At 43.1% G+C, this 26,954-nt stretch overlaps 1 protein-coding gene across 2 annotated transcripts in view; it reads right to left on the bottom strand.

The window, feature by feature from the left end:
* The window catches only part of LOC149435901 (nuclear factor of activated T-cells, cytoplasmic 2-like), a 133,582-nt gene that overhangs the window by 94,703 nt on the left and 11,925 nt on the right, over nt 1–26,954 (bottom strand). The window contains exons 2-3 of one of the 2 annotated variants that reach the window (XM_089662264.1): nt 20,808–21,810; nt 13,566–13,734 (exon numbers count right to left, since the gene is read on the bottom strand). In XM_089662264.1, coding sequence (XP_089518390.1) covers nt 13,566–13,734; nt 20,808–21,810 — 1,172 coding nt within the window. Of the gene's footprint in view, nt 1–13,565; nt 13,735–20,807; nt 21,811–26,954 lie in introns of those variants that run through there. The other variant, XM_089662263.1, reaches the window with a different exon arrangement.

Here is a 26,954-nt window from a genome sequence, read left to right as displayed (position 1 = left end):
TGACCAGTTCTCAATGGAGAGGCTAATTTTTAGCCGGTGTGTACCAGGCCTAAAGGAGCGCTTGTATGAGTAATGATTTAACTAGCCGTATAGACACTTCAGGAGAGCAGATGATACATTCAGCCTGTATAGGAGGCCGCTTGTCATCATCTCTTCGCACTCCACCTGCCTAGGATCTGGTGTACACAGAGCACAAAACAAAAGACACCTGTACTCTGCTAATGGCTGCCCCTCCAGGAGCCTACGGCTATTCCCAAAAGAAAAATAAATAAGAGAAAATACACCATTTCTTTATAGCAAAGCTTGCATTTATACGAAATGAACACCTTTTCAGCATCAAGGAAAAAAAAAACCTGCTTTATAATCCAGCAAACACCTGGGAAGGAAATGATTTCCGTTAGAAAAGGTACACTGTTCACAATAAAACCTTCTATAAAGACTGCACAGTTGGAGCTGGAGCTAAACCAAGAGCCCTGAGTCACATTTGCCACACAGGCAAAGAAAAGCCAGACGTAATGTCTGCCTTTCCATCCCCTATTTTGGGATTTAAAGATCCTATTTTTCTGTTAAAACGTTTTCTTAATCTTTTTGCATAATTGGTCTGATATTATAACCCTGACCAGACATGATCCGGTCTGTGACTGGAGAGAAGGAGGGGCGCCCTTGGCAGCTGAACACTCATCTGCTGAAAAAACAAGGGGACCTTTCTTGTTTGCTACCTGCCATGAGTTGGGTAAACAAAATGTTAATTTGTTCGGTGATTTCAGCCACTGATTACGGACTGAGAGGGGATTATATAGAAGTATCCAGGAGCAGTCGTCTTTAACTTCATTCATACTTGCCAAATTCCCAGCTCCTGTGGAGGTGTGTGAGGGCTGACAGTCAGGGAGTCAAAACTGACTTTTAATCTCTCCAAAAAAAGACAAGCGCAACAGAATTTTTAAAAAAGTTTTTATCAGGGACAGTTCTATACTATTGACTAGGGTTGCACTGAAGCGTTTTTGTTTTTTTTACAGGTGAGGACGAGATACTTTTGGTCAAGTACTCGCCGATACAGAGTACCAATACCTTTGCGGTGCAATTTGAGCCCACACATAATCTCACTGCATTCGTTTTCAGGTATCGGGAGCATTTGCACGGGTACAGGTACTCATGCAAGTATTGGGGATCAGTGTAACCCTACTACTGACACAGTGCCACTATAGAACAATGATAACCAAAACAAGGCAGGAGGCTCCATAATGATCCTGTATATTCCATAGGTAAGTCAGGAATGCATATTGTAGTGCTGACAGGCAGGCTGGATTTATGTGGGGGTACGGGGAAAGACAGGGCTTTACAATGTGACAGTCTATACCAGGGGTCTCCAAACTGTCTAAACAAAGGGTTTGTTTACGGTCCTTCAGTCTAGGGTGGCCGGACTGTGTCCAATGGGACAATGCCCCATCCTTGGTATTAGGGGGAGAAATAGTGCCCCATCATTGGTGTCAGTGGGCAGAATAGTGCCCCATCATTGGTGTCAGTGGGAGAAATAGTGCCCCATCATTGGTATCAGTGGGAGGAATAGTGTCCCATCATTGGTATCAGTGGGCAGAATAGTACCCCATCATTGGTGTCAGTGGGCAGAATAGTGCCCCATCATTGGTATCAGTGGGAGGAATAGTACCCCATCATTAGTGTCAGTGGGCAGAATAGTGCCCCATCATTGGTATCAGTGGGAGGAATAGTGCCCCATCATTGGTGTCAGTGGGAGGAATAGTGCCCCATCATTGGTGTCAGTGGGAGGAATAGTGCCCCATCATTGGTATCAGTGGGAGGAATAGTGCCCCATCATTGGTGTCAGTGGGAGGAATAGTGCCCCATCATTGGTGTCAGTGGGAGGAATAGTGCCCCATCATTGGTATCAGTGGAAGGAATAGTGCCCCATCATTGGTATCAATGGGAGGAATAGTACCTCATCATTGGTGTCAGCGGGAGGAATAGTGCCCCATCATTGGTGTCAGTGGGAGGAATAGTGCCCCATCATTGGTGTCAGTGGGGGGAATAGTGCCCCATCATTGGTATCAGTGGGGGGGAATAGTGCCCCATCATTGGTATCAGTGGGAGGAATAGTGCCCCATCATTGGTATCAGTGGGAGGAATAGTGCCCCATCATTGGTGTCAGTGGGAGGAATAGTGCCCCATCGTTGGTGTCAGTGGGAAGAATAGTGCCCCAATCGTTGGTGTCAGTGGGAAGAATAGTGCCCCATCATTGGTGTCAGTGGGAAGAATAGTGCCCCATTGTTGGTGTCAGTGGAAAGAATAGTTCCCCATCTTTGGTGTCAGTGGGAAGAATAGTGCCCCATCATTGGTGTCAGTGGGAAGAATAGTGCCCCATCATTGGTGTCAGTGGGAAGAATAGTGCCATATTGTTGGTGTCAGTGGAAGGAACACTGCAGTATTGTTGGTGTCAGTGGCAGGAATTATGCCTCATTGGTGTCAGTGACAGGAATAATGCATCAAGGGCCAGCCAAAAGCAAGCAAAGGGCTGCCTCTAGCTCCGAGGCCACAGTTTGGAGACCACGGGTGTATGCCAATACCCCAAAGGGCAAGCAAAAACCTAAAGCAGACCTAGAAAAAAAATGCATGGTCACCTTCCACATGTTTTAAGGCCATGTAGCTCAGTAATGGTAGGGAGACCATAAGAGTTATGTGAATGAGTTTGTAAGGCATAGGGTTTCCTCTGAAATGCCATAAAACTCACAAAAAGGGCATTTATAGGGAATAAAATGTGTGGTTTCTGCATAGGTTTATCAGTGAGATAAGATCTGCAAATTCAAACAAGTTATAATAAACTCAAGGATGAAGCTGAATGGCCTATGGTCAGAATCTACACAGACTGCAAACAATCTACAGCAAATAACTTGAGAAGGAGAAAACCGCCATATGGTCAGGTCCTGTGTAGATACTTTGGACATTTCTTCTCCAGCAAATAAGGAAGACAGGAAACTGGCTGTAATGTTACAAAATATTGCCAAGTGCAAAAAACTGGCTATGGATTCAAAACTGCAATCAAAGTTGAATGTGATTCATAAATATTGGCTAGTGAAGTAGCAAATACCCACTAGAGTCCACAGCTCATCCTGTCTACAAGCTGACCTTCGAGAAGGGAGTTGGGTCTTCTGATATTGGGTTTAAAGCTGAACTTCAGGATGATATGAAAAACACAAATGAATGCAACTCTGTATTTAGAATACATTTTCAGATTTATTTTGTGTTTTAAGCAGCGTATGTACCCAAATTTAACTGGGTATCGAGCCTCCTGCAATTCCCTGTACAGCAGAGCTCGGACTATGAAAAGAAGAAGCAGCACAAGGAGCCAATAAGTTCACATGCTGTTAACTGTTGCATCTATAAAGTATATGTAAATCCCCACCTTGTAAACCATGCAAATTAAATTAGAAATGAAAGGCAAAACATTCGTGTACAGATATAAAAAAAAAAGGGAAACAAGGTGTTTATAATATTTTTTATAAGGGATTACATTCCCTCTGTTCTCAGCTGCATAGAGAGATGAGGGAGGAGAAACAGCAGAACACTGATCTTCCCAGTGAATGACTGTGAGGTGACGGGATGGAGTATCAGGACAAGTCTGATCATTGGAGGAGAGCAGGCTGCCATTTTTATTACATACAGCACATCTGAAGGCTGAAACGAAAAAGGGCAATAGCGTTCAACCATTGGCTGCATTGCACAACTTATTTTTGTTTTGTTTTTTTACAAAGTTAAATTCCAGGAATTCTGCCACTTTGTAAAAGTGAAGCCCCTCTTCTGCCCATTCACAGAAGCCTTTGTATTTTGTGAATGTGTTCACATAATACTAAGGCTTCTGTGACTGGGCAGGAGGAGGGGGGGGGGGCATGGCAGATGTAGCGACTCCTGTTCAAAATGCAGGGCTCAGCATGATCAGCATCACTCTATGGGAACTATAACTATAGCTGTCTTCCAGGAGTTTTATAGAGCTGTCAGATATAAATCCAGGAGGTGTCATGCACCTCCGTAGGATGCAGCTGATAGTGTGCCTTAATTTTTTTTTTTTTTTTACAAAGGAGCTGAATTCCTGGAATTCAGCTTTAACATGCTGTCATAAAGTTCCTCTCTAGTCCCCGCCTATTTCAGGAATGCAACCATGTTGGACCAGGTTATGCAATCCCACCCATGCAATTGACACAAAACATTAGGTAGACAGATTCCGCTTGTAGGGGTTGGAAAAAGACTAAAGCAATATAAAAACCTACAAAACCAATGGGGAGACCCACGACACACCAAAGCACTGGACGCAATATAAATATGAACTAGTCTTCACATGTAAACGCTACATATAGTAAGCTGTCCTTTCTCCTTCAAGGTTACTTCCTTCCTTAAATCTGCAGTGCCACCTAAAAGACGGCTGCCTGCAAATTCTCATAGAAGAAAGAGGAAATTAATAGGCTTTCCGGTGTTCAGCCACATCTCTTGTTCTGATGTGTTGCATGCTTCTAAATGGCTTTAAATAAACACACACACGTAGCACTTGGCCTCGCTCTCTACATGCTACCAAAAAAGTAAGATGCATATTTTCGTGCCAGGCTGTAAGCACCACCCAAAATATGCATTGTTCAGGACCCGGGCCTTACGTTAGCCACACACCTGACTGTGGCTTGGAAACAAAGCAAAGGAAGCGACTCCACTTATGTCAACTGCAAGATAAGAGTGAGGATGTGAACATCAAGCTACACGTCAAAAAACAAAAACATGAAATGGACGTCGTCGTAGCCTGCCATCATTCTGGGTCAAATGAGATCTTCTAATCTTTGTATTTATTTGTTCTATCAAAGATCTGAAAGCATGCACAAGACTGGCACAGGTCTTGGCTAAGTGTTATGACCACATGATTCTAATCTCAAATTTTGCAACAGAGAATCTGGTTTAGTCTAAATTTATTATGTTGTTAGCATATGTGGCTAAGCGCCTGAACCATCAAGCATGTGGGGGTGTAAAGTTTGATCAACACTGTAGTGCAAGGTATTACATATAATGAGGCCTATACCCTGTTGTAAGCCTCCCAGCCTGGCTTCTATGGTTCTAACCCAGCAATGGGCAAACTACGGCCCGGCGGACCTTTTAATCCGGCCCGCGGAGCTAGGCTCCCGCTAGGCTCCTCTCACAGTCCGCCCTGAAGACCGGTGTAGCATGAAAATCTGTCTCCTATGAGGATCTGTCCCCCTCGACGTATCTGCGCATGTGCCGGAGATCGCCGATCGGCTGCTAATGCCTGAAACTGGCACATGCGCAGATACGTCGAAGGGGACAGATCCTCATAGGAGACAGATTTTCATGCTACACTGGAACGGCGCGGGAACACGGCGAGAGGAACGCGCGGAGCAAAGGTAAGTGAATTGACACAGGGGGGACTTGGGGACGTAATATGGGGAATTAATTACTATAGGGGGGATGAATTACTATAGGGGGGATGAATTACTATAGGGGATGAATTACTATATGGGGGATGAATTACTATATGGGGGATGAATTACTATGGGGGATGAATTACTACAGTTGTGGCCAAAATTATTCAACCCCCAATGCTGTAAAGGGGTTTAGGGACTATAGTGTACATTTGGAATTGTATTCAGAATCAAATCCTACAAGGACGTTGTAACTACCCAAATGCAACTAAAATGACATCAATTGTTTATGTAATACAGTAGTAAATGGTTCTTATGTGGTTTCTTCATTGCCACAATTATTCAACCCCTTAAAGACTACCACTCTGAAGAACAGAGGTTCATACAGGTGCTTTCCATCAGGTATTGAAAACACCTGTGGATGTCACCGAGCAGCAATCAAGCATAATAAGCACCAATTAGGCAGCTTTAAAATGACTGTGATACTCAGCTCCTTCTAGACATTTACTGGTGTGGTTACAAACATGGTGAAGGCAAGAGAATGGTCCAGGAAGACAAGAGAAGAGGTGATTTCTCTTCACAGGAAGGGCAATGGCTATAAGAAGATTGCAAAGATGTTAAACATACCAAGAGACACCTTAGGAAGCATCATTCGCAAATTCAAGGCAAAGGGCACTGTTGAAACGCTACCTGGTCGTGGCAGAAAGAAGATGCTGACTTCGACTGCTGTGCGCTACCTGAAGCGTAGAGTGGAGAGAAGTCCCCGTGTGACTGCTGAGGAACTGAGAAAAGATTTGTCAGATGTGGGTACAGAAGTTTCAGCCCAGACAATAAGACGCACACTGCGTAATGAAGGCCTCCGTGCCAGAACTCCCAGGCGTACCCCCTTGCTGTCTCCAAAGAATAAGAAGAGTCGACTGCAGTATGCCAAAAGCCATGTGGACAAACCACAAAAGTTGTGGGATAGTGTTCTGTGGACTGATGAAACAAAATTAGAACTGTTTGGGCCCATGGATCAACGCTATGTTTGGAGGAGGAAGAACAAGGCCTATGATGAAAAGAACACCTTGCCTACTGTGAAGCATGGTGGAGGGTCAATCATGCTTTGGGGCTGTTTTGCTTCTGCAGGTACAGGGAAGCTTCAGCGTGTGCAAGGTACCATGAATTCTCTTCAGTACCAGGAGATATTGGATGGAAACGTGATGCAGTCCGTCACACACCTGAGGCTTGGGAGACGTTGGACCTTTCAACAGGACAATGATCCCAAGCATACCTCCAAGTCCACTAGAGCATGGTTGCAGAGGAAAGGCTGGAACATTTTGGAGTGGCCATCGCAGTCACCAGACTTAAATCCGATTGAGAACCTCTGGTGGGACTTAAAGAAAGCAGTTGCAGTGCGCAAGCCTAAGAATGTGACTGAACTGGAGGCCTTTGCCCATGAAGAATGGGCGAAGATACCCGTAGATCGCTGCAAGACACTTGTGTCAAGCTATGCTTCACGTTTAAAAGCTGTTATAACTGTAAAAGGATGCTGTACTAAGTACTAAGATTGAATGTCACTTGGGGGTTGAATAAAACTGATAATGCTGTGAGCACAGAAAAGACATTTGTGGTTATTTCATTATAACTGTTATGTTATATTTGTCTGACCTACAAGTGCCTCTTTAATGTAAATGTAAGCAAGATGACTGAATGATCAAAAGCAATGTCAAACTGGCCAAAACACTCAATTTCAGTGGGGGTTGAATAATTTTGGCCACAACTGTATATGGGGGATGAATTACTATATGGGGGATGAATTACTATATGGGGGATGAATTACTATGGGGGATGAATTACTATGGGGGATGAATTACTATATGGGGGATGAATTACTATGGGGGATGAATTACTATATGGGAGATGAATTACTATATGGGGGATGAATTACTATATGGGGGATGAATTACTATATGGGGGATGAATTACTATATGGGGGGTGAATTACTATAGGGGGGATGAATTACTATAGGGGATGAATTACTATATGGGGGATGAATTACTATATGGGGGATGAATTACTATATGGGGGATGAATTACTATGGGGGATGAATTACTATATGGGGGATGAATTACTATATGGGGGATGAATTACTATGGGGGATGAATTACTATATGGGGGATGAATTACTATGGGGGATGAATTACTATATGGGAGATGAATTACTATATGGGGGATGAATTACTATATGGGGGATGAATTACTATGGGGGATGAATTACTATGGGGGATGAATTACTATATGGGGGATTAATTACTATGCTTACTATGGGGGAATATTACTATACTTACTATGGATGACACATACACATCATTCATCTACTCTTGGTCCGGCCCCCGGGTCCAATATATGAACCCATTGCGGCCCTCAAGTCAAAAAGTTTGCCCACCCCTGTTCTAACCCTATGAATAAGTAAATATATATATATATATCAAATTAGTCCATCCAGACATTGAGATAACACATGTGATCCCTCAACATGTTTTATAATCTGGTGTGATGTAATACCATTCATCTGAATGGCACCTAAATGAATCTTGCAGCACAACATGCGTCCATTGGCATAGTGCTTTGGAGTGCCATTCAGACAAATTCCATGACATCATTGCATTTACCGTCCATTGCCACACACTGGGTTAGTGCACGTCACCTCAATGCAATACATGAACACTGCTGTGGACAAGCCCTTAAAATGGTTGTAAAGGCTCCAGGTTTTTGCTTTCATGCATGAAGATAAAAAGCCTTCTGTGTGCAGCAGCCCCCCTAATACTTACCTGAGCCCCATCGCAATCCAGTGATGTGCACGAGAGCCTTATCTCTCCGGGGACTCTCCTTCTTCATTGGCTGAGACAGCAGCAGGAGTCACAGGCTGCTGCTGCTGTCAACCACGGCCAGTGAGCCAATGGGAAGAGGGAGGGGGCGGGGCCAAGACGTGGCTGTGTGTGTGAAGGGACACGGGGAAGGGGGAGGACAGAGGAAAAAAAAACATTTTTAACCCTAAATTAAAGAAATGCATTAAGGTAAAATGGGGGGGGGGGGGGGGGGACAACTGTGGTCCTCCAGCTGTTGGTGAACTACAAGTCCCATCATGCCTCTGCCTTTGGGAGTCATGCTTGTAACTGTCAGTTTTGCAATGCCTCATGGGACTTGTAGACTTGTAGTTCGACAAGAGCTGGAGGGCCACAGTTGCCCACCCCTGAGGTAAAACATGTTTTTAGCTTTAGTATCACTTTACGTAAGCACTTTGGCCAATATACCAGCTAACTAAATGATTTATTACTGTAAAAAGACACATTTGTATGAGTGTTTATTACGGTCACTTGGCCAGTATAGTTTTTGGTTTGCAGGAAATTCCTAGCACAAATATGTTTTGACTCAGTAAAACTTTTTAGCTGGGGTGGGGGCGCTTGTAGTAGGGCGAGACGTGTGACAGCCAGGACGTTGTGTAAGTTTGGCAGTCTGTGTCACTGGTGTCTGTCTTGTAATTAGTTGTCAGTGTCACAGTGCAATACAGACAAACCGTGTCACTAGTGGTTAAAGTCACAGGAAAGGGACCTTTAATTATCCCTAAACTTCAAGCCCGGAGACTTGAAAACTGTGTTTTAGCTGCTAGAGAAACATTAAAAGAAAAGGAGAAAATAAACAGAACGGAGTATTTTTAGATCAAGGCTGGAGGGAAGTCAGCAGCTTTTCTGTCTAAACAAAGAAATGTATACGCTGTCCTGGGTTGTGTGCTGGAAAGCGGCTCCCCGCTTCGTGTAAATAATGACCTATCATCACCCTAGATCCTGCGCACACCTGTCTCAATGTGCGGGAGGACGACTTTCTCCACAGGACAATAACGCGCTTGTTCATCCGTGCGCTCAAACACTTTTGTTTGCTCTTAAGAACGTAATGAGCAAGGAAAGAGCACGCGTTGGCTGGGCCCTGGCTCCTCGCTGGGGAAATGGCCACAAAGAGACAGACACTTTTACAGTGCACCCTGCACTTTGGACAGAATACACCATTAGTGTGCCGTGGGGCAGAAAGGACTGATAACAGACAGTAGCTGAACTTGATCTGAAGCTGTATATACAAATTAGCTACAGACACAAGACGGCAGCCTGGAGACCCAAACACAGGAAAGGCGAGATTGATCGACCAGGGGGTGGCTGCAAAAACAATCGCAGAGGGACAATGCAGCAGGTAGAAGTCCAATGTATAAACATGTACATTTCCACGACTGAAAAAGATACAAAGGAAAAATATTGAGGCTAACTGTACATGTCAACCTGATATCATGTCTTTTAACCACTTCCTGTCCAGGGCAATTTTCAGCTTTCAGCGCTATCACACTTTGAAAGACAATTGCGCGGTCATGCAACACTGTACCCATATGAATTTTTTACCATTTTGTTGAGACAGATAAAGCTTTATTTTGGTGGTATTTATTCACCGCTGGGATTTATATATTTTTTGCTATGTAAATGAAAAAGTCCAAAAATTAAAAAAAAAAGCGTTTTTCTTATAAAATTTTGCAAATAAATAATATTTCATCATAAATCTCAGCCAAAATTTATTCCGTTATCGTTTTAGTAAAAAAAAAAAAAAAAAAAAAAAAAAAGTCAAATTAGTTTATAACCAAAAATTATAATTTGTAAACATTTTTTTTTTAAAAAATATTATTATTTATGTTTTTTTTTTTACATACTGTCACCCTAGCAGTACAGTGTCACCATGGTGACACTGTACTACTTGTGGGGGGTGATGAAGATTTTTTTTTTTTTACACTGATTGCTTTTACACCCATAAAGGCTGTAAAAGCAATCATTTCTCTTTCTCTCTGGCTACATTCTTGCAGCCATTGAGAACTACTGAGCGAGCTGTGATGTGGTCACAGCCTGTCACATGGTACAAGGCTTTTGTGAATAGCCTTGTACCATGTGACCTCTGTGATCATTCACAGATTTCACACGTAGTAAGCAATGATGTCACAAGTGACATCTTGCTTACTATTTTGCATGTGATCACTGATTGGCCAATCAGTGATCACATGATCAGGACCTCATACAGAGGTCCCGTCCGACAATCGGTGTTTCACTGTGTCCGAAGGACACAGCGGGCAACGGATCGCGGTGCTGCATGCTCCGAGGGAGCGCGCACAAGCAGGGGGCGGGGAGGCCGTTTATAAACACCACCCGACCCTGCACTGCCATTGGAGGTGGTTAACACTTAGGGGAGAATTTACTAAACAAAAATAAACTCTGCATGATGGAAGTGTAGTTTCTCCAGTGTTTAGTAAATGTGCAGAAGCCCTGCTGACTTCCATCATCCAATCGTGTGCAAGCAAAAATGCTGTGTTTTTTTTATTTTTTTTATTTTCCTTGCACGTGATTGGGTATTCTTTGCAGAAGTGAAACTTTACCTCATTTACTAAGCTCTGGAGCAAATGCACTTGCAAAGCGCACAGTCTACTTGCCTTCAATATATCCACCCCATGTGCATTTTCGTCATGTGATCCTATAAGCGTGCAAATTGTGAAGCAATCAATACTGCTGAAATTTCTAAGGCCCCTTTCACACAGACGGACTCCACCAAGCGGATCCACCTGCTCAGCAGATGTGTCCGCTGATCCCAGCTGAGCAGGAAGATGACAGGTCTGTGCCCGCTCTGCTTGTGCAGAGCGGACACAGACACATCCCCCTGTTCTCTATGGAAAGGTTGGATGCAGGCAGACCCCCTGTCCGTTTACATCCAACTGTCATCCAATCTGCTAGACGGATGGGGAAAATATCCCCCATCTCTCTCTTTTTAGCGGAACGGATCGGATGCAGGTGGGTGTAAATGGCCACATATCCGTTTGCATCCGCCTCCCTATAGAGAACAATGGGTGGTCCGATCCGGTCCCCCTGAAAAACAGACAGGCATACCGGTCAGTCCTCCCATGTGAAATGGGCCTTTGTCATTTAAATCCATATCAGTCAAGCTTAAAGTGCACCTATACCCAGACTATAAACAGACCAGAAAATGGACAAAGACATCCCCCTGGGACTTTAAAGGCAGACTGGTATACACAGAATCATGCTATCTTAGAACAATGTCAGTCTTTATTGATATTTGAATAAGAACAAAGGACCACATAGGTCCATAAAACCACATAAACAGTGTGGATTGGTAGGTGGTATTCCATACAATCAAGACATGATACAGAGTATATACACCCTAACACGTGGAGACACACCAGCAGGCAATCGTGGTGTAGTCTTTAAAATATCATCGACATATTTCGGAAAAAGACATTCCTTCTTCAAGGGACAGAGTTGGGTACAGTGATACTACAATGTAATAGGTACAACATCAGTTAACCATGGCAATCAAAAGAGGCCATTTTAACAGTAGTCATATAAAATTGAGCCCAGAGTATGGACAAGAAATTATTTTCAGGAAATAATAAAAGAACTACAACGTTAAAGATTCTTAACCCCTTCCCACCACCTCCTCCTGGCCCTTTAATAGGGTCTAAGTACCGGGAGGTGGAGCCAGGCACTCCGATCATGTGACCATAGTCATTGGTGATCACATGATCGGAAAGCTCTTGCGCATGCATTAGGATCCTTCCGCTTCCTGCTGTTACTGTGCTGGGAGGGCACTCTCAGCACAATAAAGTGTTTACATAGGGAGACATATTTGTGGCAGCTCAGCATTAATACCCAACCACCAAGAGGCCGCATATATGTGTACGGATGGCAGGAAGTGGTTAAAGGTCACGACAAGGACCCTAAAGTCAGTTTCACTTGGTTTCTAACAGCTTACAGTTGTCTGCTGTTTGTTTACATTCATAGGCTGGCAAGATTCTGGTGCAATAGCAATTAATTGGAAAAAAATAAGTAACATTCTGTGCCTTTGTTGTGAACTTTGAGGAAAATTTAGCCATAATACCTATACCTACAGAGGTGAATAATGATTTTAAAGTGTTTTTACTGCTGCTTGTTTAGAATGTGTAAATACCTTAATCTGCATGGTCTGGACACAGGTTCACTTGAAAGCTGGTGAAAGCATTCATCCCAAATGCTATAAAACCTGAAATTATCCTGATGTCACTTGGTCTAAGTTTTTGTATATAGCATCAAAGGCGAAGGCTTTAGTGTGGGTCTCTTAAAAAACCCCAGTCAGCTCTCTGTCTGAGGCTAGAGTTTGAAAGTTCATGTCTGTATCAAAAAGGTGTCATCTTTCCAAAGACAGGTGTACATAATTGGATTTGCCGATCCCCAACCAATGCGATTTATTTGTTAAGCATGGCAAGAAATGTGGTGGTTACTAATGGTATCGCCTTTAGGCTTGTTTGCTATGTTTCATACCACAGCCCTTGAGCTCTTGCAGAAAGAATGTAAAGCGCACAATGTAACAAGATCCTGCAGAGCATGATCAAGAAGCACTGATCTAATTATTACTTCAGTTGCTCAATGTCAAAAAGACATTATAGTGGTTGTAAAACTCAGACATGAAATATGAACAAAGCATTTCCCTCTATACTGTGTACTTGTCCCAATCCAGAGCACTAAGTGTCATTTCTGTCTGCGGTGTCATTCCTCTGCTATCAGCATGAGTCTCTTCTGATGAGTTTTCCTGACACCAAGAGAAAAATGGTGACAGGAGAGGGACATCCAGCAGATTGAGAGCCTCGGCTCTGTTCCTGTGAGCTGTGTGGAGGGGGGGGGGTTGTCCCTTCCCTCCAACCAGCTCTGAGAGCTCTCCTCACTGATGTAACCTTTAGCTTCCCACCACCTTTTCTGAGATGAGAGGTCTTGTGTAAACTCTGCACTTTGAATGGATGTAGAAGACATACGGTTGTAGATAAACAGGTACAACGTACATAGGATTTGTTTCATCTCTGTGAGTCACTTCACTCGGTACATCTAAGGGTTTACAACCACTGTAAGCAACTGCTTACAAATCGTAGTTGTCTTTGTGCTTTAAATACCACGTGTAAAGTTTTCACAAACAAGACAATTGTAGAGAATGAACACAATTCACGATTGTAGTTTGACATGGCCATTAACAGGTACAAGACTGCAATATTTCTACTTTCATTCTCACACACAAAGTCCTAGTCACTTACCTGGACGATTGGGTGTCCTCCGGTAGTGGCTTTCACTGCCCCACGGCTGCCCTCTGTCTCATAATGGGCACGGTGGTGTGGTTTCGGCTGCACTTCGATTTGGAGTTCATAGGATCCGGCCTGACTCTGCAGAGGCCACTCCAGAGCAGGAAGTGAAGCGACTGGGATGCTGCATAAGGCAATACATATGGTTAGTGGTCCCTGGTGAGGACATGTATAAAAAATGCACGTAAACCTGTTTGACAGGGGTCTCATTGTAGACCTAATGCAAAGTCACTGTTTCAGCACTAGACAAGCATTGATGAATTGCATGTCGACTTGTACTATTTAGTTTTTAAACCTCTCAGATCTCGACTTTACAGCCATTTCATATGTTCTTGTTATATTAAGTGGTAGAATGGCCGTGCCTCGCTCTTCAGTCATCCAATCAGTCCAGCAAGTTTAATCTGCCACTACAGAGCAAACCTGTGACTCCAAGGCCACAAAATCCACTGGTGTCAGGCAGAATATTGTCTATACTGCTACATCAGCAGGGATGGTTTCCAGAACACAGGAACGTCAGCAGGGGCGGACTGACAACTCATGGGGCCCCGGGCAATAGGGGATCATGGGGCCCCTGTGTCCTTGCCCAAACTCAAAAAAGCCTATGAAAAAGGTACCAGGGGCATCTCATGGGGCCCCCTACAGATCCCGGGCCCTCAATAGGGGATCATGGTGCCCCTGTGTCCTTGCCCAAACTCAAAAAAGCCTATGAAAAAGGTACCAGGGGCATCTCATGGGGCCCCCTACTGACCCCGGGCCCTCGGGCAGTGCCCAAGTTTCCAAATGGTCAGTCCGCCCCTGAACGTCAGGTAACAGAGTCTGTTCTACATGTTTTAAGCTGGAAATAGCATTTTTCATTCCCCAGGGAGCAATGCCCTATAGCCACTTAAAAGTAATATATAGACCAGCATTGCTCATTTTCTTCCCAGATAGAGAGATGTAACATCATGATTGGTGAATTATTTGTTGCTACACTCTCAGGAATGGGCATTAGATACCGCTGTGCTCTGTATGATCTGCTTAACACTGATGGGATAGCCCATCAATATATGAGATGTAGGCAGTACTATGCACATTCTGTACATACTATCCATCTGGAGTAGAAAATCCCTAAATAATGTCATGTATCATACCAGTAAACCCCCACATTTCTCCTATGCATATTTGCTTGAGCTGATGTATCTAAACTACACGAAAGCTGGCCATAGATGGAATGAAATTCGTCTGGTTCAGCAGGGACTGGTTGTTCTTGCTCACCAGACATTGATCTAATGATTAACGTCTATTGAACGGGGCTGCTGGAAAATTTTCAATTGGCTGCAGCTTTGATCAGTGTAATCTGACAGCAGAGGAGTCCCCACTGTCAGAGTACAATAGCACAGCATGGAGGATTCCGCCATCCACCTTGCTGGCGTGGATGTAAGAATCAGTTTTTTTTTGTTTTTCTTTTCAGACCTCTGACTGAAAATAAAACAAACAATGATCTATGGCCAGCCCTATTTTCCTTTACCAGACTTCAACCATGTTTGCAGGGATCTTTATGTGGTATGCTACAAGTGTGAAAGTAAGCAATTAAACTAAAATAGGGGGCAGCACAGCGGCTAAATGGTTAGCACTTCGCCTGGCAGTACTCTGGTCATTGGTTCGAATCCATGGCACCACCTGCCTGGAGTTTGCATGTTCTCCCTGTGCCTGCGTGGGTTTCCTCTGGGTACTCCAGTTTCCTCCCACACTCCAGAGACATGCTGGTAGGTGAATTGGCTCCTGTCTAGATTGTCCCTGGTATGTGTATGTATGAATGTGAGTTAGGGACCTTAGATTGTACGCCCCTTGAGGGTTAGGGACCTTAGATTGTACTCCCCTTGAGGGTTAGGGACCTTAGATTGTACACCCCTTGAGGGTTAGGGACCTTAGATTGTACTCCCCTTGAGGGTTAGGGACCTTAGATTGTACGCCCCCTTGAGGGTTAGGGACCTTAGATTGTACGCCCCTTGAGGGTTAGGGACCTTAGATTGTACACCCCTTGAGGGTTAGGGACCTTAGATTGTACGCCCCCTTGAGGGTTAGGGACCTTAGATTGTACGCCCCTTGAGGGTTAGGGACCTTAGATTGTACGCCCCTTGAGGGTTAGGGACCTTAGATTGTACGCCCCCTTGAGGGTTAGGGACCTTAGATTGTACGCCCCTTGAGGGTTAGGGACCTTAGATTGTACACCCCTTGAGGGTTAGGGACCTTAGATTGTACGCCCGCTTGAGGGTTAGGGACCTTAGATTGTACGCCCCTTGAGGGTTAGGGACCTTAGATTGTACCCCCTTGAGGGTTAGGGACCTTAGATTGTACGCCCCTTGAGGGTTAGGGACCTTAGATTGTACCCTCCTTGAGGGTTAGGGACCTTAGATTGTACACCCCTTGAGGGTTAGGGACCTTAGATTGTACCCTCCTTGAGGGTTAGGGACCTTAGATTGTACACCCCTTGAGGGTTAGGGACTGATGTGAATGTACAATATATATGTAAAGCGCTGCCTAAAATTGACGGCTATATATACGGTAAGTACTTAAATAAATAAATAAAAAATAGAAAAAAATATGTGGGCCAAGCTTAAAAAGATGACTCTTCAATGTTAAACTGGGTGTATTGCTCTAAATTCACACAGAACTGTAAGTCCTCATGCACACGGGATGTTTTTACAGCGGCTGTTTTTGGCTTTTGACGTTTTTTTCTACAGCCAGTAGACCCCCAGCATGTTCCCCTATGTGTCCATACACACAGACTGGAATCAACATTATTTGGCAGGGGCGTTATTTGGCTGGAAAAAAAAGCCAGGACTAGTGGGATTCTAGAGGAGTTTTTTAGTTGTAAAAACGCTCTAACGCTAAAAATGTGGTAAATTGCGGCAAACCAGCGTTTTTGGATGTTTTTTTGACCCAAAAAAAAAAAAAAAGGTGGGACATGTTCGGATAGGCTTTTGTAGACTAGCTGGAGAGTGTGCTGTGGAATTTTGTATCATTTTGAAGATTCAGATCTGTCAGTGTGTGACATTTATATGTTTATGACCTCTGTAAGCAAAGTGTCTTTATTGTTTCCTGGATGTAAAGCTGAATACGCTCTTTTTTTTGCCTTGTTCCTCACATTTTGAGGAAGGAGGAGTCTTCATGTATCGTGCCTCAACAAGTCATTTCAACATTTTATTTTACTTCTCCATTAATCTTGCCTGATTAATTCATGAGATATCTTCTACATTGTTGCAAAACTATGATCTATTTAAAGAGCAACTGTACAAAGGACAGGATGCTAAATCCCACCTCCTTATCAATTAGGCCCCACCCACCTATATCTGTTAGGCCTGCCTCCAAGCCACTCATTTTTCCATCCATTCTGCATATTGTTGTAGGGAAGTTAGTTTACACATCATGACAACCTCTGCTATCTTCCCTCCAATCGGTTACTGAAGCCTTCTTTAGACTCTACAGCATTTGACACTTCCAGGTCTGTCTGCCCCTTGTCCCCCGCTGCATGTAGTGTTCCTGGATCCTGAAAACCCCAAAACACTGCTGTGTCCTAACAGTTGTAGGCAATTGACTGGGTCGCTTTAAGGGCTAGTTCACACCACATGCGTTCCAAAACATAGAAAGTAGGTTACATGGATGGCAATGGCATAGTTCACACCAGTGCTTGCAGTTCCAGTGAGTTCTGGGTCCAGAAAAAAAGCAGAACAGGCTGCATTTTCATCTGCACAGAACTGTACTGGAACGCAGTAAAACACATAAAAAACGTACCAGAATGCACCTACAAGCATTAAAAATGCACTGGACCCCAGTACAGTGAAAAAAAAAAAACAAAACCGCGTCAGAACATACCGGAACGCATTAAAAAGCGCCACAAATGTGCATTCAGAAATGCATCTGGAAGGGATCGGGAGGACAATTTTGTGGTGTGAACGAGCCCTAAAGCCAATCATCTAATAATAATTTAAGTATAACTAAAGGCAAAGCGTTTTGTTTTGTTTTGGCTATGGTGGGGAGGGATTAGAACACCCGTGAGTTTGTATTGCTGTCTGTGCCCCCCATTAGGGAGATTTCCCCCTCTCTAGTTGTCCCGTTCAACGTTATCATTGAAATCACGTAAGAGAAAAATCCCAAACTTTGTGTTGTCTCCAGAAAAGTAATAGAAGATAAATCTTCCCTAAAGGAATTTCCTTCATTTGTAGGGATTTCCTCTCACTTCCTGTTTTGGCTATGGGACAGGAAGTGCAGGGGAATCTCCCAAATGGGACAAAAATAAACCTTGCAGAGGTTATAACCCTCCCTTACTCTATCCAAAATAAATCAAAAACTTTGCCTATAGTTCTATTGTATCAATTCTCTCAGCTAAGCTTTTTATTGGAAGCAACCTTTACTGCAATGTCTAAACCTGGACTTTCAATAAAGCGTCTTTATAAGACAACTGGACTTTTAACGGTCCCCAGAATTCCCAACCCGACCTCAGCTCCTTCGAGATCTTCACTGTGTGGCCTGCTGGGTGCTGCAGAAACTAAAAACTAAGAAAAGCCGTCAAATATAAAATGAAAAATAGATGGCTTTGCATTGGATTTCCTGGAGATTGCATTGCACATGTGCAGAATAAGCAGAGCCCATTCTCAAAACTCTTGAAGAGGATGCTGAGTGGCGATCAGCAGGCTGTATATTGAAGATCTTGGAGTGGGCACAAGTTAGGACTTTGCAGCTGTACAGAGAACCCGGTACAATAACATCAGAAAACAAGTCATCTTTAGTGTTTATATCCTCTTTAGTTGTGGCTTTTAGGAAGGCTCACTCTATTTTTTATTGACGGTGGAATGTCACTCCCAAATTGCACCTCTATACCTTGAGGGTATAACTTCAAAAGTGACACGGACAAAGCAGATGACTGGTGGGGGTGGACAGAACTCTTGTGCCCCCTCGGGTCTCCTACGCACAGGGCTGGTGGCCCAGCTACACTAAGAAAACACAATACTTTGACAGAGTATGAAGGGTTGAGGCAATCCTCTCTTGCAATTGTATATATTATATATATATGGGGCAGGTCAGTAAATGAATGTGTCACTCACTGAGTTTCAAGAGGCACTTTCAACTTGCCCAATTTTTAAGGCTGCCCCACCTTGCTAGAGCTCCCCAGCCACTGCAGGCCGCATAATCCCCAGTTTCGGCTGATAGAATGTGACAGTGCTCGGGCCTAGCCGTTCTTCACTAGACCTGAACACTTTCACATGGCAGGAGGTCCTACATACCCAAAAGGCACCTGAATAAGAATTATTACAATGTCTCAGTAAAACAAGGTAAGATCTTAGATTAAAGTGATACTATACTCACAACAGTCAAATCAGTCTGTATTTGCAGTAAAGTGTGCTTGTTGTAGTCACTGTGGAATCTAAGGGGTTAATCCTCCACATTGTGTAAAAAGGCTGTTTGATTCTGTGTTCTCTGATCTTCCCCTTCTTCTACTGTCCCCAATCCATCTGCTGATAGTACAGAGCTCTAGAAGGTACTCTGCACTTGCTCAATTTGGTGTGTTGCTAGAGAGTTTTTTTTTTTTCTTTGGGAGGGTGCATGTGATCAGCACAGGACCAATCAGCACTGTCCAGACAGAGGGTCAGGGGTCATGCAGCCACATAGGACAGTCAGATGAGAATGAAAACTCCTCCTACAAGCTTTGATCATGGCTCTGCTGGAAACTGATAGAAGTCACAAGACTGCTATATACTGCTGATGAGAAAAGGCATTTAGCAGTTTATATTTACTAAAATAATTTAATTTCCATGTTCTGTATACTGTGGGAGAGTGGATATAGTGAATGCAGGGTCCAGGGAGAGCGGATATAGTGAATGCGGGGTCCAGGGAGAGCGGATATAGTGAATGCGGGGTCCGGGGAGAGCGGATATAGTGAATTCAGGGCCCAAGGAGACCAGATATAGTGAATGCAGGGTCCAGGGAGAGCGGATATAGTGAATGCAGGGTCCGGGGAAAGCAGATATAGTGAATGCAGGGTCCGGGGAGAGCGGATATAGTGAATGAAGGGTCCGGGGAGAGCAGATATAGTGAATGCAGGGTTCGGGGAGAGTGGATATAGTGAATGCGGGGTCTGGGGAGACCAGATATAGTGAATGCAGGGTCCGGGGAGAGCGGATATAGTGAATGCAGGGTCTGGGGAGACCAGCTATAGTGAATGCGGGGTCCAGGGTTTAGTAACACTTTAACTAATATACTAATATACCACGTCACACGATCTGTACTGAAAGGGAGGAACTGAGTTCCCCTTGGATGATTTTTCCCTTCATTGAAAATCACATGAATGCCTACACTGGGATCATGAAGCGATGTCTTCTAAAACCAATTGTCTCTGTGTTTTTGCTAACATTTATGGGTTTAACAGTGAGCAGAAAACAGAGGATCCTATTAAAGACAACTGGTACACAGCATGTACATAAAGTGATGTAAAAACTGCTGTTTTTGATAAAATCTGGTTCATTCAATTAAAGGAATAATCAAAACAGAAAATTAATAATGTGAATAAAGCAAGGCTCACCTAGAGTTAAAATGATACTAAACCCTGGACCCCGCATTCACTGGTCTCCCACAGTACACAGAACATGGAAATGCAATTATTTTAGTAAATATAAACAGCTAAATACCTTTTCCCATCAGCAGTGCATAGCAGTCTTGTGATTTCTATCAGTGTCCAGCTGAGCACTGGTTGAAGCTTGTAGGAGGAGTTTTCATTCTCCTATGACTGTCGTATGAGGCTGCATAACCCCTGACCCTCTGTCTGGACAGTGCTGATTGGCCCTGTGCTGATCACATGCAACCATGGATTGGGTACAGTAGAAGAAGGGGAAAGTCAGAGAAGACAGGATCAAACAGCCTTTTTACGCAATGCGGAGGATTAACCCCTTAGGTTCCACAGTGAGTATAACAAGCATGCTTTGCTGCATATACAGACTGATTTTACAGTAAACTTCAAGATGCATTTTTCCCTCAGTTCAGTAACACTTTAAGGTTTGAGAAATTAACTGTTCTTGTTACTGAGAGCAACCTTTTCTTGCCATACTGCACTGGATAATCAAAGGCAACTTTTTGGTTACTATGAGCAACAAGGACAGTGCTTATTCTTTTTTTGTATGTTAGATATTGCAGACTTTAATAAAAGATATACATTGTCTGTACCTGTAGTAGGGCATGGCAGGTACCAGCTGATTTGGCCAGGTCGGCGGCATAAGTAGGATAGACCCTGCATCTGACGTCTTCCTGTCTTCATGCTCATAAGGCCCAAGGTACTCCTGAGGCTGGAAAACATGTAATGGCATGCTCTTATGAGGAGACACCGGAGAAGGATCTGGACTGTTTCTCCACATTTTTGATGGTACACCACATGAAGAATCAGAAGCAAGGCCCAGGTCATCCATAGGATGTGGAGGAGCAGAAGAGTGACTGTAACTCACAGAAGAGCTATCATCTGGTTGGTGAACACAAGGTGATGCCCGGGGAGATGGTGTTCTTGAGTGTCGTGGAGAAACACTGGTTTGTTGGCTATTGTAGACCTCAGCACAATACCTTCTCTTTGCACCTGGGGAAGACGACCGTGAGTTGGGTCGAGGAGATGGAGAACGTGGTCCCAGGCAGGTTTCCTCTATGATTCCTTCCCTTGGTGACATTATTGGAGCTCTAGGAGAATAAGGACGGATGGTTTGAAAGTGTGAAGACAGGTCATCATTAGGACCATTTTTTGGTGAAAGGCAAGGAGATGTGCAAGGAGAGAAATTAGTCTCTGAAATATAACTTGTTGATGAGGCACTGCTGACGGGGCTCACGCAAGCTGTATCTCTGTAGTCAGAAAGATAGCAAGGTTGCAATCTTGAGATACCAGGACTCAAGTCTGACTGGTGCTCTAACAAAGTTTCTGAATCTCTGTGGTATGAACCGCCTGAAGGAAACAGTTCACGAGATGGCGTGATCTTAATCATTGGACTCAAAGCTCGAGCCCCAGCAGTCTTTTGAGGGTCTAAAAGGAATTTTGACCCTACGCTATTATCCTGTTCATATCTGTACAATGGATGTGGGGGGAAATTATAATTCGGAAGACTGCTAGGCTTGATACCATAGTCGGAAACATCACCATAACTGTACGAATCTCCAGAGAGGCAGTTGATTTTATGTGGAGTCGGTTCTTCTGGAAAAAGAAGGGTCTTTTTTAAATTCTAAATATGGTTACATAAGGCTCACAATCATGGAAAATTAAACTGATTGCCCAATGATTAAATAATATAATAAAAAATGATAGTAATTTCTTAAGGATGATCAAACCCAAATCATATAACTATTAAAAAGTGGGAAATCCTCTCTTCAGTTTGGGAAGGAGGATTTATGCAAACATCAATGACCGCTACTAGGGCCTTAGTAAGGAGGTTAAATGGACAGCTGCCTTAGGTGACATCATCTGAACCAATGGGGGAAGTCAACTTGAAAAGTTTACATTTGTGGCACCGTCTTACATGCAGTGCATTAGAATTCTGAATAGTTGTTTGTGTAACTGCTGGGATTTTTAACTGTTTTTTTTTTTAGCGGTGTGAAGGACATAAAAAGGCAAAATGTAAATAATCCTCTCAAATATGCATTTTTTGTTTTACAATATCCATACATGTAATGAGTTCTTACAGTGGTTCACAATATTACTTTTTAAATCAACACTCATCATCATAACGGAAGCTTTACATTACATTACTCTAAATAGCAAAAAGTATCCAAAAAACAGTTGCTTTTGCATTGATTTTGCCATGACATCTTTTTATTTTAATTAGTAACATTAATATCATTTTAAAGTGATTTTAAATATTTGATTTTGTGGAAGTTTTTTCATGCTGCTGCCTCGAACACTATCTATTATATACAGTCATCTCTTTACGGCTCCACTTTGTAAATTTGAGAAAACTGTAACAATTTAGGCCTATTTAACACCTTTGTATTGTAATAACATGAAAAAATGATGATAATCTAATCAATGTGTGTTCATATTATAAAAACCTCGCTTCTAAGTATAGCTTGTCATTATTTGTATTATATTTGCTCACCGCATTTGTAAACTCTGCCACCTCTACGATAAATTATCAGACACTGTGGGGTTGATTTACTAAAACTGGAGAGTGCAAAATCCAGTGAAGCTGTGCATGGGAGCCAATCAGCTTCTAACTTCAGCTTGTTCAGTTAATGTGGTTCTAAAGCCTTAAGGTTTTTCATCTTAAAGCATTCTATGCATTAAGATAAAGAACCTTCCATGCCGCACATTCCTTCCCAGCCCCCTTATTCATACCTGAGCCTGATCCGATCCAACAATGTGCACGAGAGCAGCATATCTCTCACCGCTGTCCCCCTCTTCCCTGGGCAGACTGATATCAATCAATCAACTGCTGTGCTAAGGGAGTGGGGGCGGGGCCAAGCCACCTGCTCTGTGTCAATAGATGCAGACACGGTGGCTCAGGAGTGAGCCCACACAGGTGCCCCCATGGAAAGCTGCTTTCCATGGGGGCACCTGCTGAGGAGGGGCCAGGAGAATCTGTGGAGGACCCCAGAAGAGGAGGATCGGGGGTGCTCTGTGCAAAGGTAAGTATAATATGTTTGTTATTTTAATTTAAAAAAAAAAAAGGTTTAATATCGCTTAAAGCTTTGACAAAATAAAAACTGGAAGCTGATTGGTTGCTGTACAGAGCTGCACCAGATTTTGCACTCTTCAGTTTTAGTAAATCAACTCCTGTCTATCTGATCAAGTTATCTGTAGCCTCTACTGATGTGAAACAACCACAATGCTCATGGTAGCCTAAGCTGTGGGTGACATAACGAAGCTTAGGGGCAGTGTTTTTACAGAAAGAAAAGGAGCGCTGTCCTTCCTCCTGCTGACTGATACTTCACTGCTGTGCCCCATAGTGATATAGCAGCTGGTGCGATGAACCACAGCACCCAGCAATGAATGGATAGACACCAGGGTGTGTCAGAAAGCAACGGCAGCAGCTCTGTAAGATACAGAAGACTGGACTTGCAGAAAGCCAGATGGGTAAGTATTCGGCATGTAACATTTGCACAGAGAAGCATAAGGGGGATAACCATGTGAACTTCACTATTTCTGAGCATTATACTAAGGCCTGTTATACATGGGCTTCAGCTTGTATAAGAGCAGTGTGAACAGCAAATTTTGACAAAGCATCAACAGAGCTTTCAGCAAGTTTGGTGAAGCTTTTAAATTACCATTCAGCTCCAGTTTTGTAAACATTGAACACAGATACGCACTGAAGTGTTGATTGCCACTTTAAACAAGCTGCTAGCAGGCTTCAGAACTTCTTGAAGCTTGTTGAAAGCCTACTATCAGCTTGTTTAAAGCGGCAATCAGCACTCCCATTAGGATGTGTGTTAAACATTTAAGGGTCCATGCATACTGGCTTAAAAATATGTTGCTCCTAGAGGCATTTAGCGTTTTTTTTAAGCCCCTAGAAGCAGCTAATGTTATCCTATATGTCCATGCACATTAGGTAGTTTAGTTTTTTTTAAGCTCAGGCTTTACAGACAGGTTTTGAGTGCATTTTTGTGGAAGGCAAAAAAAAAGAAAAAAAAAAAGTAAATGCTCCTAAACGCTGACTTCCATTATTTTTTCACTCCTAATGTTCTGTTATAAAACACAAACTCCGACGCTCCTAAAGACTGGCACAAAAACCCTAAATATGAGTATTTTTATATAGCGTTTTCTGGCAAGGAAACTGGAATTTGTTTTTTCATTTTTGTTTTTTTTAAGTACAGTGTGCATGGCTTGTTGAAAGCTCTGCGAATGCTTTCTGTTCACAACTGCTTTAATACAATCTAAAGCCCGTGTGAAACTGGCTTTATTTTACAGCAAATGTGTTTCCTGTGTGAATGAGGCCTAATGCTCACCTTTAAACAAAAAAAAAAGAAAAAAAAAAAAAAACAATCTTAAAGCGGAATTCCACCAGGAAAAAAAAATAAAAGTCAGCAGCTACAAAAACTGTAGCTGCTGACTTTTAAAATACTGCTACTTACCTGTCCCTCAGTCCAGCCTTGTCCTCACCACCACTGGTTTCACCAGCCATCTTCTCTCCCTTGCGCTAGCATCTTTAGTGTGGGCACCCGGCTGTGACAGCTTGCGGCTTCACTGTGCATGAGAGAGAAGCGCTGTGCTTTGTGAATGGCCCCATAGTCTTCTGGGACCTGTCACGTGTCCCAGAAGACTACAGGGAGGGAGGGAGGGAGGACAACTTTTGATTCTGATCGCCTAGGCACCCGCTCCCCAAAGGTGCCAATCCTTAATGGGGAGCGGGGAACGAAGGCTTAAAGTGGAACTTCCCCTTTTGGGTTGAGCTCCGCTTTAAGGCAATATCAACATAAGAACATAAGAAATGACCAAAACAATCAAGGTTACCTTCCACTGTTTCTCCCAATCATGAAACCAAATTCTTACATTGCTAGATAGGTTTCTCTGATCTATTTGATCATTTGTGCAATCAAAAACTATTTGAAATTGCTTGAAAACTGCCAGCATAATACTTGTGGCTGGTAAAGTTTTCAATCTAAACAATCAAACATGAATTAACTCAAAAATTATAATAAAAGGTTTCTTGTTTCCTCTATCTTCTTTTTTATGTTAATATACTTTTATGTATTGTACATTTCAAATATGCCTTATTTTTTTGGACAATATCACTTTCATACTGTGCTGTTGTTTTACTGTCTACTTATGTACAATAAAATTGTTTGTAAACAAAAAATAAAATAAAATAAAAGGGTTCAAGAAAGAGCAAGAGCTGGATAGTCAGCCTTTCTACAAGGAGAACTGCATATAAACATAACTAGGTTATTCAGTTTCCTCTTTCTAAAGCAAAAGACTTTGTTTTATAACCGATTTGCTGGTGTAAACTCAGATAATGAAACATGTAAAGTATAAATCATGTTTGCTGCAAACAGACTTCATTTAGATTCACTTCCTTTTCTTGTTGCAATTATTTTTTTCCAGTGTAATCCCTTGCTACACGTTGGCTGGGAGGCTGCCAGCCTCTTTTGTTTAAAAATCCCAAACCTGTTCCTAGCAACCCTGAGGGACGTCACCTGAGTTCATTCCCAAACGTGCCATGTCCTCAGACTCTTGCCAGGCATGTCAAAAAGCCAATACTGAGCTGTGGATATGAAGTCTCAACGTGCGGGAATCTTATACTACAAAATAGGCCTTAGCACGATTTACACAAATACCTTGAGGATTTGTAAAAAATGAATGTCCGCAGTCACCCCATCCCTGAACCGACTAAGAAACTCACAAAAGGCCGACGACCAACAAAAATAAGAAATATTAGAAATCATTTTGTAGAGAGTTGTGAAATATCTCTCAATATTAGCCAATCACACGGCAGCAACTCAATGCATTTAGGCATCTAGATGTGGTGAAGACGACTTGCTGAAGTCCAAGCATCAGCATGGGGAAGAAAGGGGATTTAAGTGACTTTGAATATGGCATGGTTGTAGATGCCAGACAGGCTGGCCTGAGTATTTCAAAAGCTGCTGATCTACTGGGATTTTCATGAACAACCATCTCTAGGGTTTAAAGAGAATGGTCTGAAACATAAAAAATATCCAGTGAGTGAGAGTTGTGTGGAGAAAAATGCCTTGCTGATGTCAGAGATCAGAGCAGGCACGCTCCCAAGCCGCACGTGTCCATTCACACAAGAGCGTGGCTCGGCCCCACCCCTCACTCTCTCATTGGCTCACTGGCTGTGATTGACAGCTGCATGAGCCGAGGAGAGAAATACCCGGGAGAGCCACAGCTCTCATACACATTGATGGATTGAGATGGGGCTGGTGGGGGGGGGGGAGGGCTGGGGGGAGCTGTATCCATTAGGTTTTTTACCTTAATGCAAAGAATGCATTACATAAAAAGAAACCTTCAGCCTTTAGACCACTTTAAGTACATATATCTAAAGCTGGCCATACACACAGACTTGTTAATCACACAAAACACCACGGATCTACAAATCTCCCCTGCCGGCTATTGTATTCTGACAACTGGCTCTAGCAGTTGTCAGAATACCCAAACAGTGTCTGCATCTCAATAGATGTAGGTGCTGTTTGGCCATCATTTTCTACAGAAAGGGCAACCATGGATTGAATTTCAGCTGTGGAATGGCAGCTTTAAAGGATAACTCCACCTTTGTGGGGAAAAAAATTACCAAATAAACAAAAAATAATATAGAGTATATAACACATACAATTATGACACAAGCCATATTGTAACTGAATGTGTCTTGCCTTTTCATTCTGCAGGGATGT

The sequence above is a fragment of the Staurois parvus genome, unplaced genomic scaffold, assembly GCF_062004578.1.
Source record: "Staurois parvus isolate SC_StPar_1 unplaced genomic scaffold, SC_StPar_1.0 ptg001451l, whole genome shotgun sequence".
Taxonomy (NCBI): Eukaryota; Metazoa; Chordata; class Amphibia; order Anura; family Ranidae; genus Staurois; species Staurois parvus.
The sequence above is the reverse complement of the archived record's forward strand: the minus strand, read 5'-3'. Positions and strand labels throughout refer to the sequence as shown.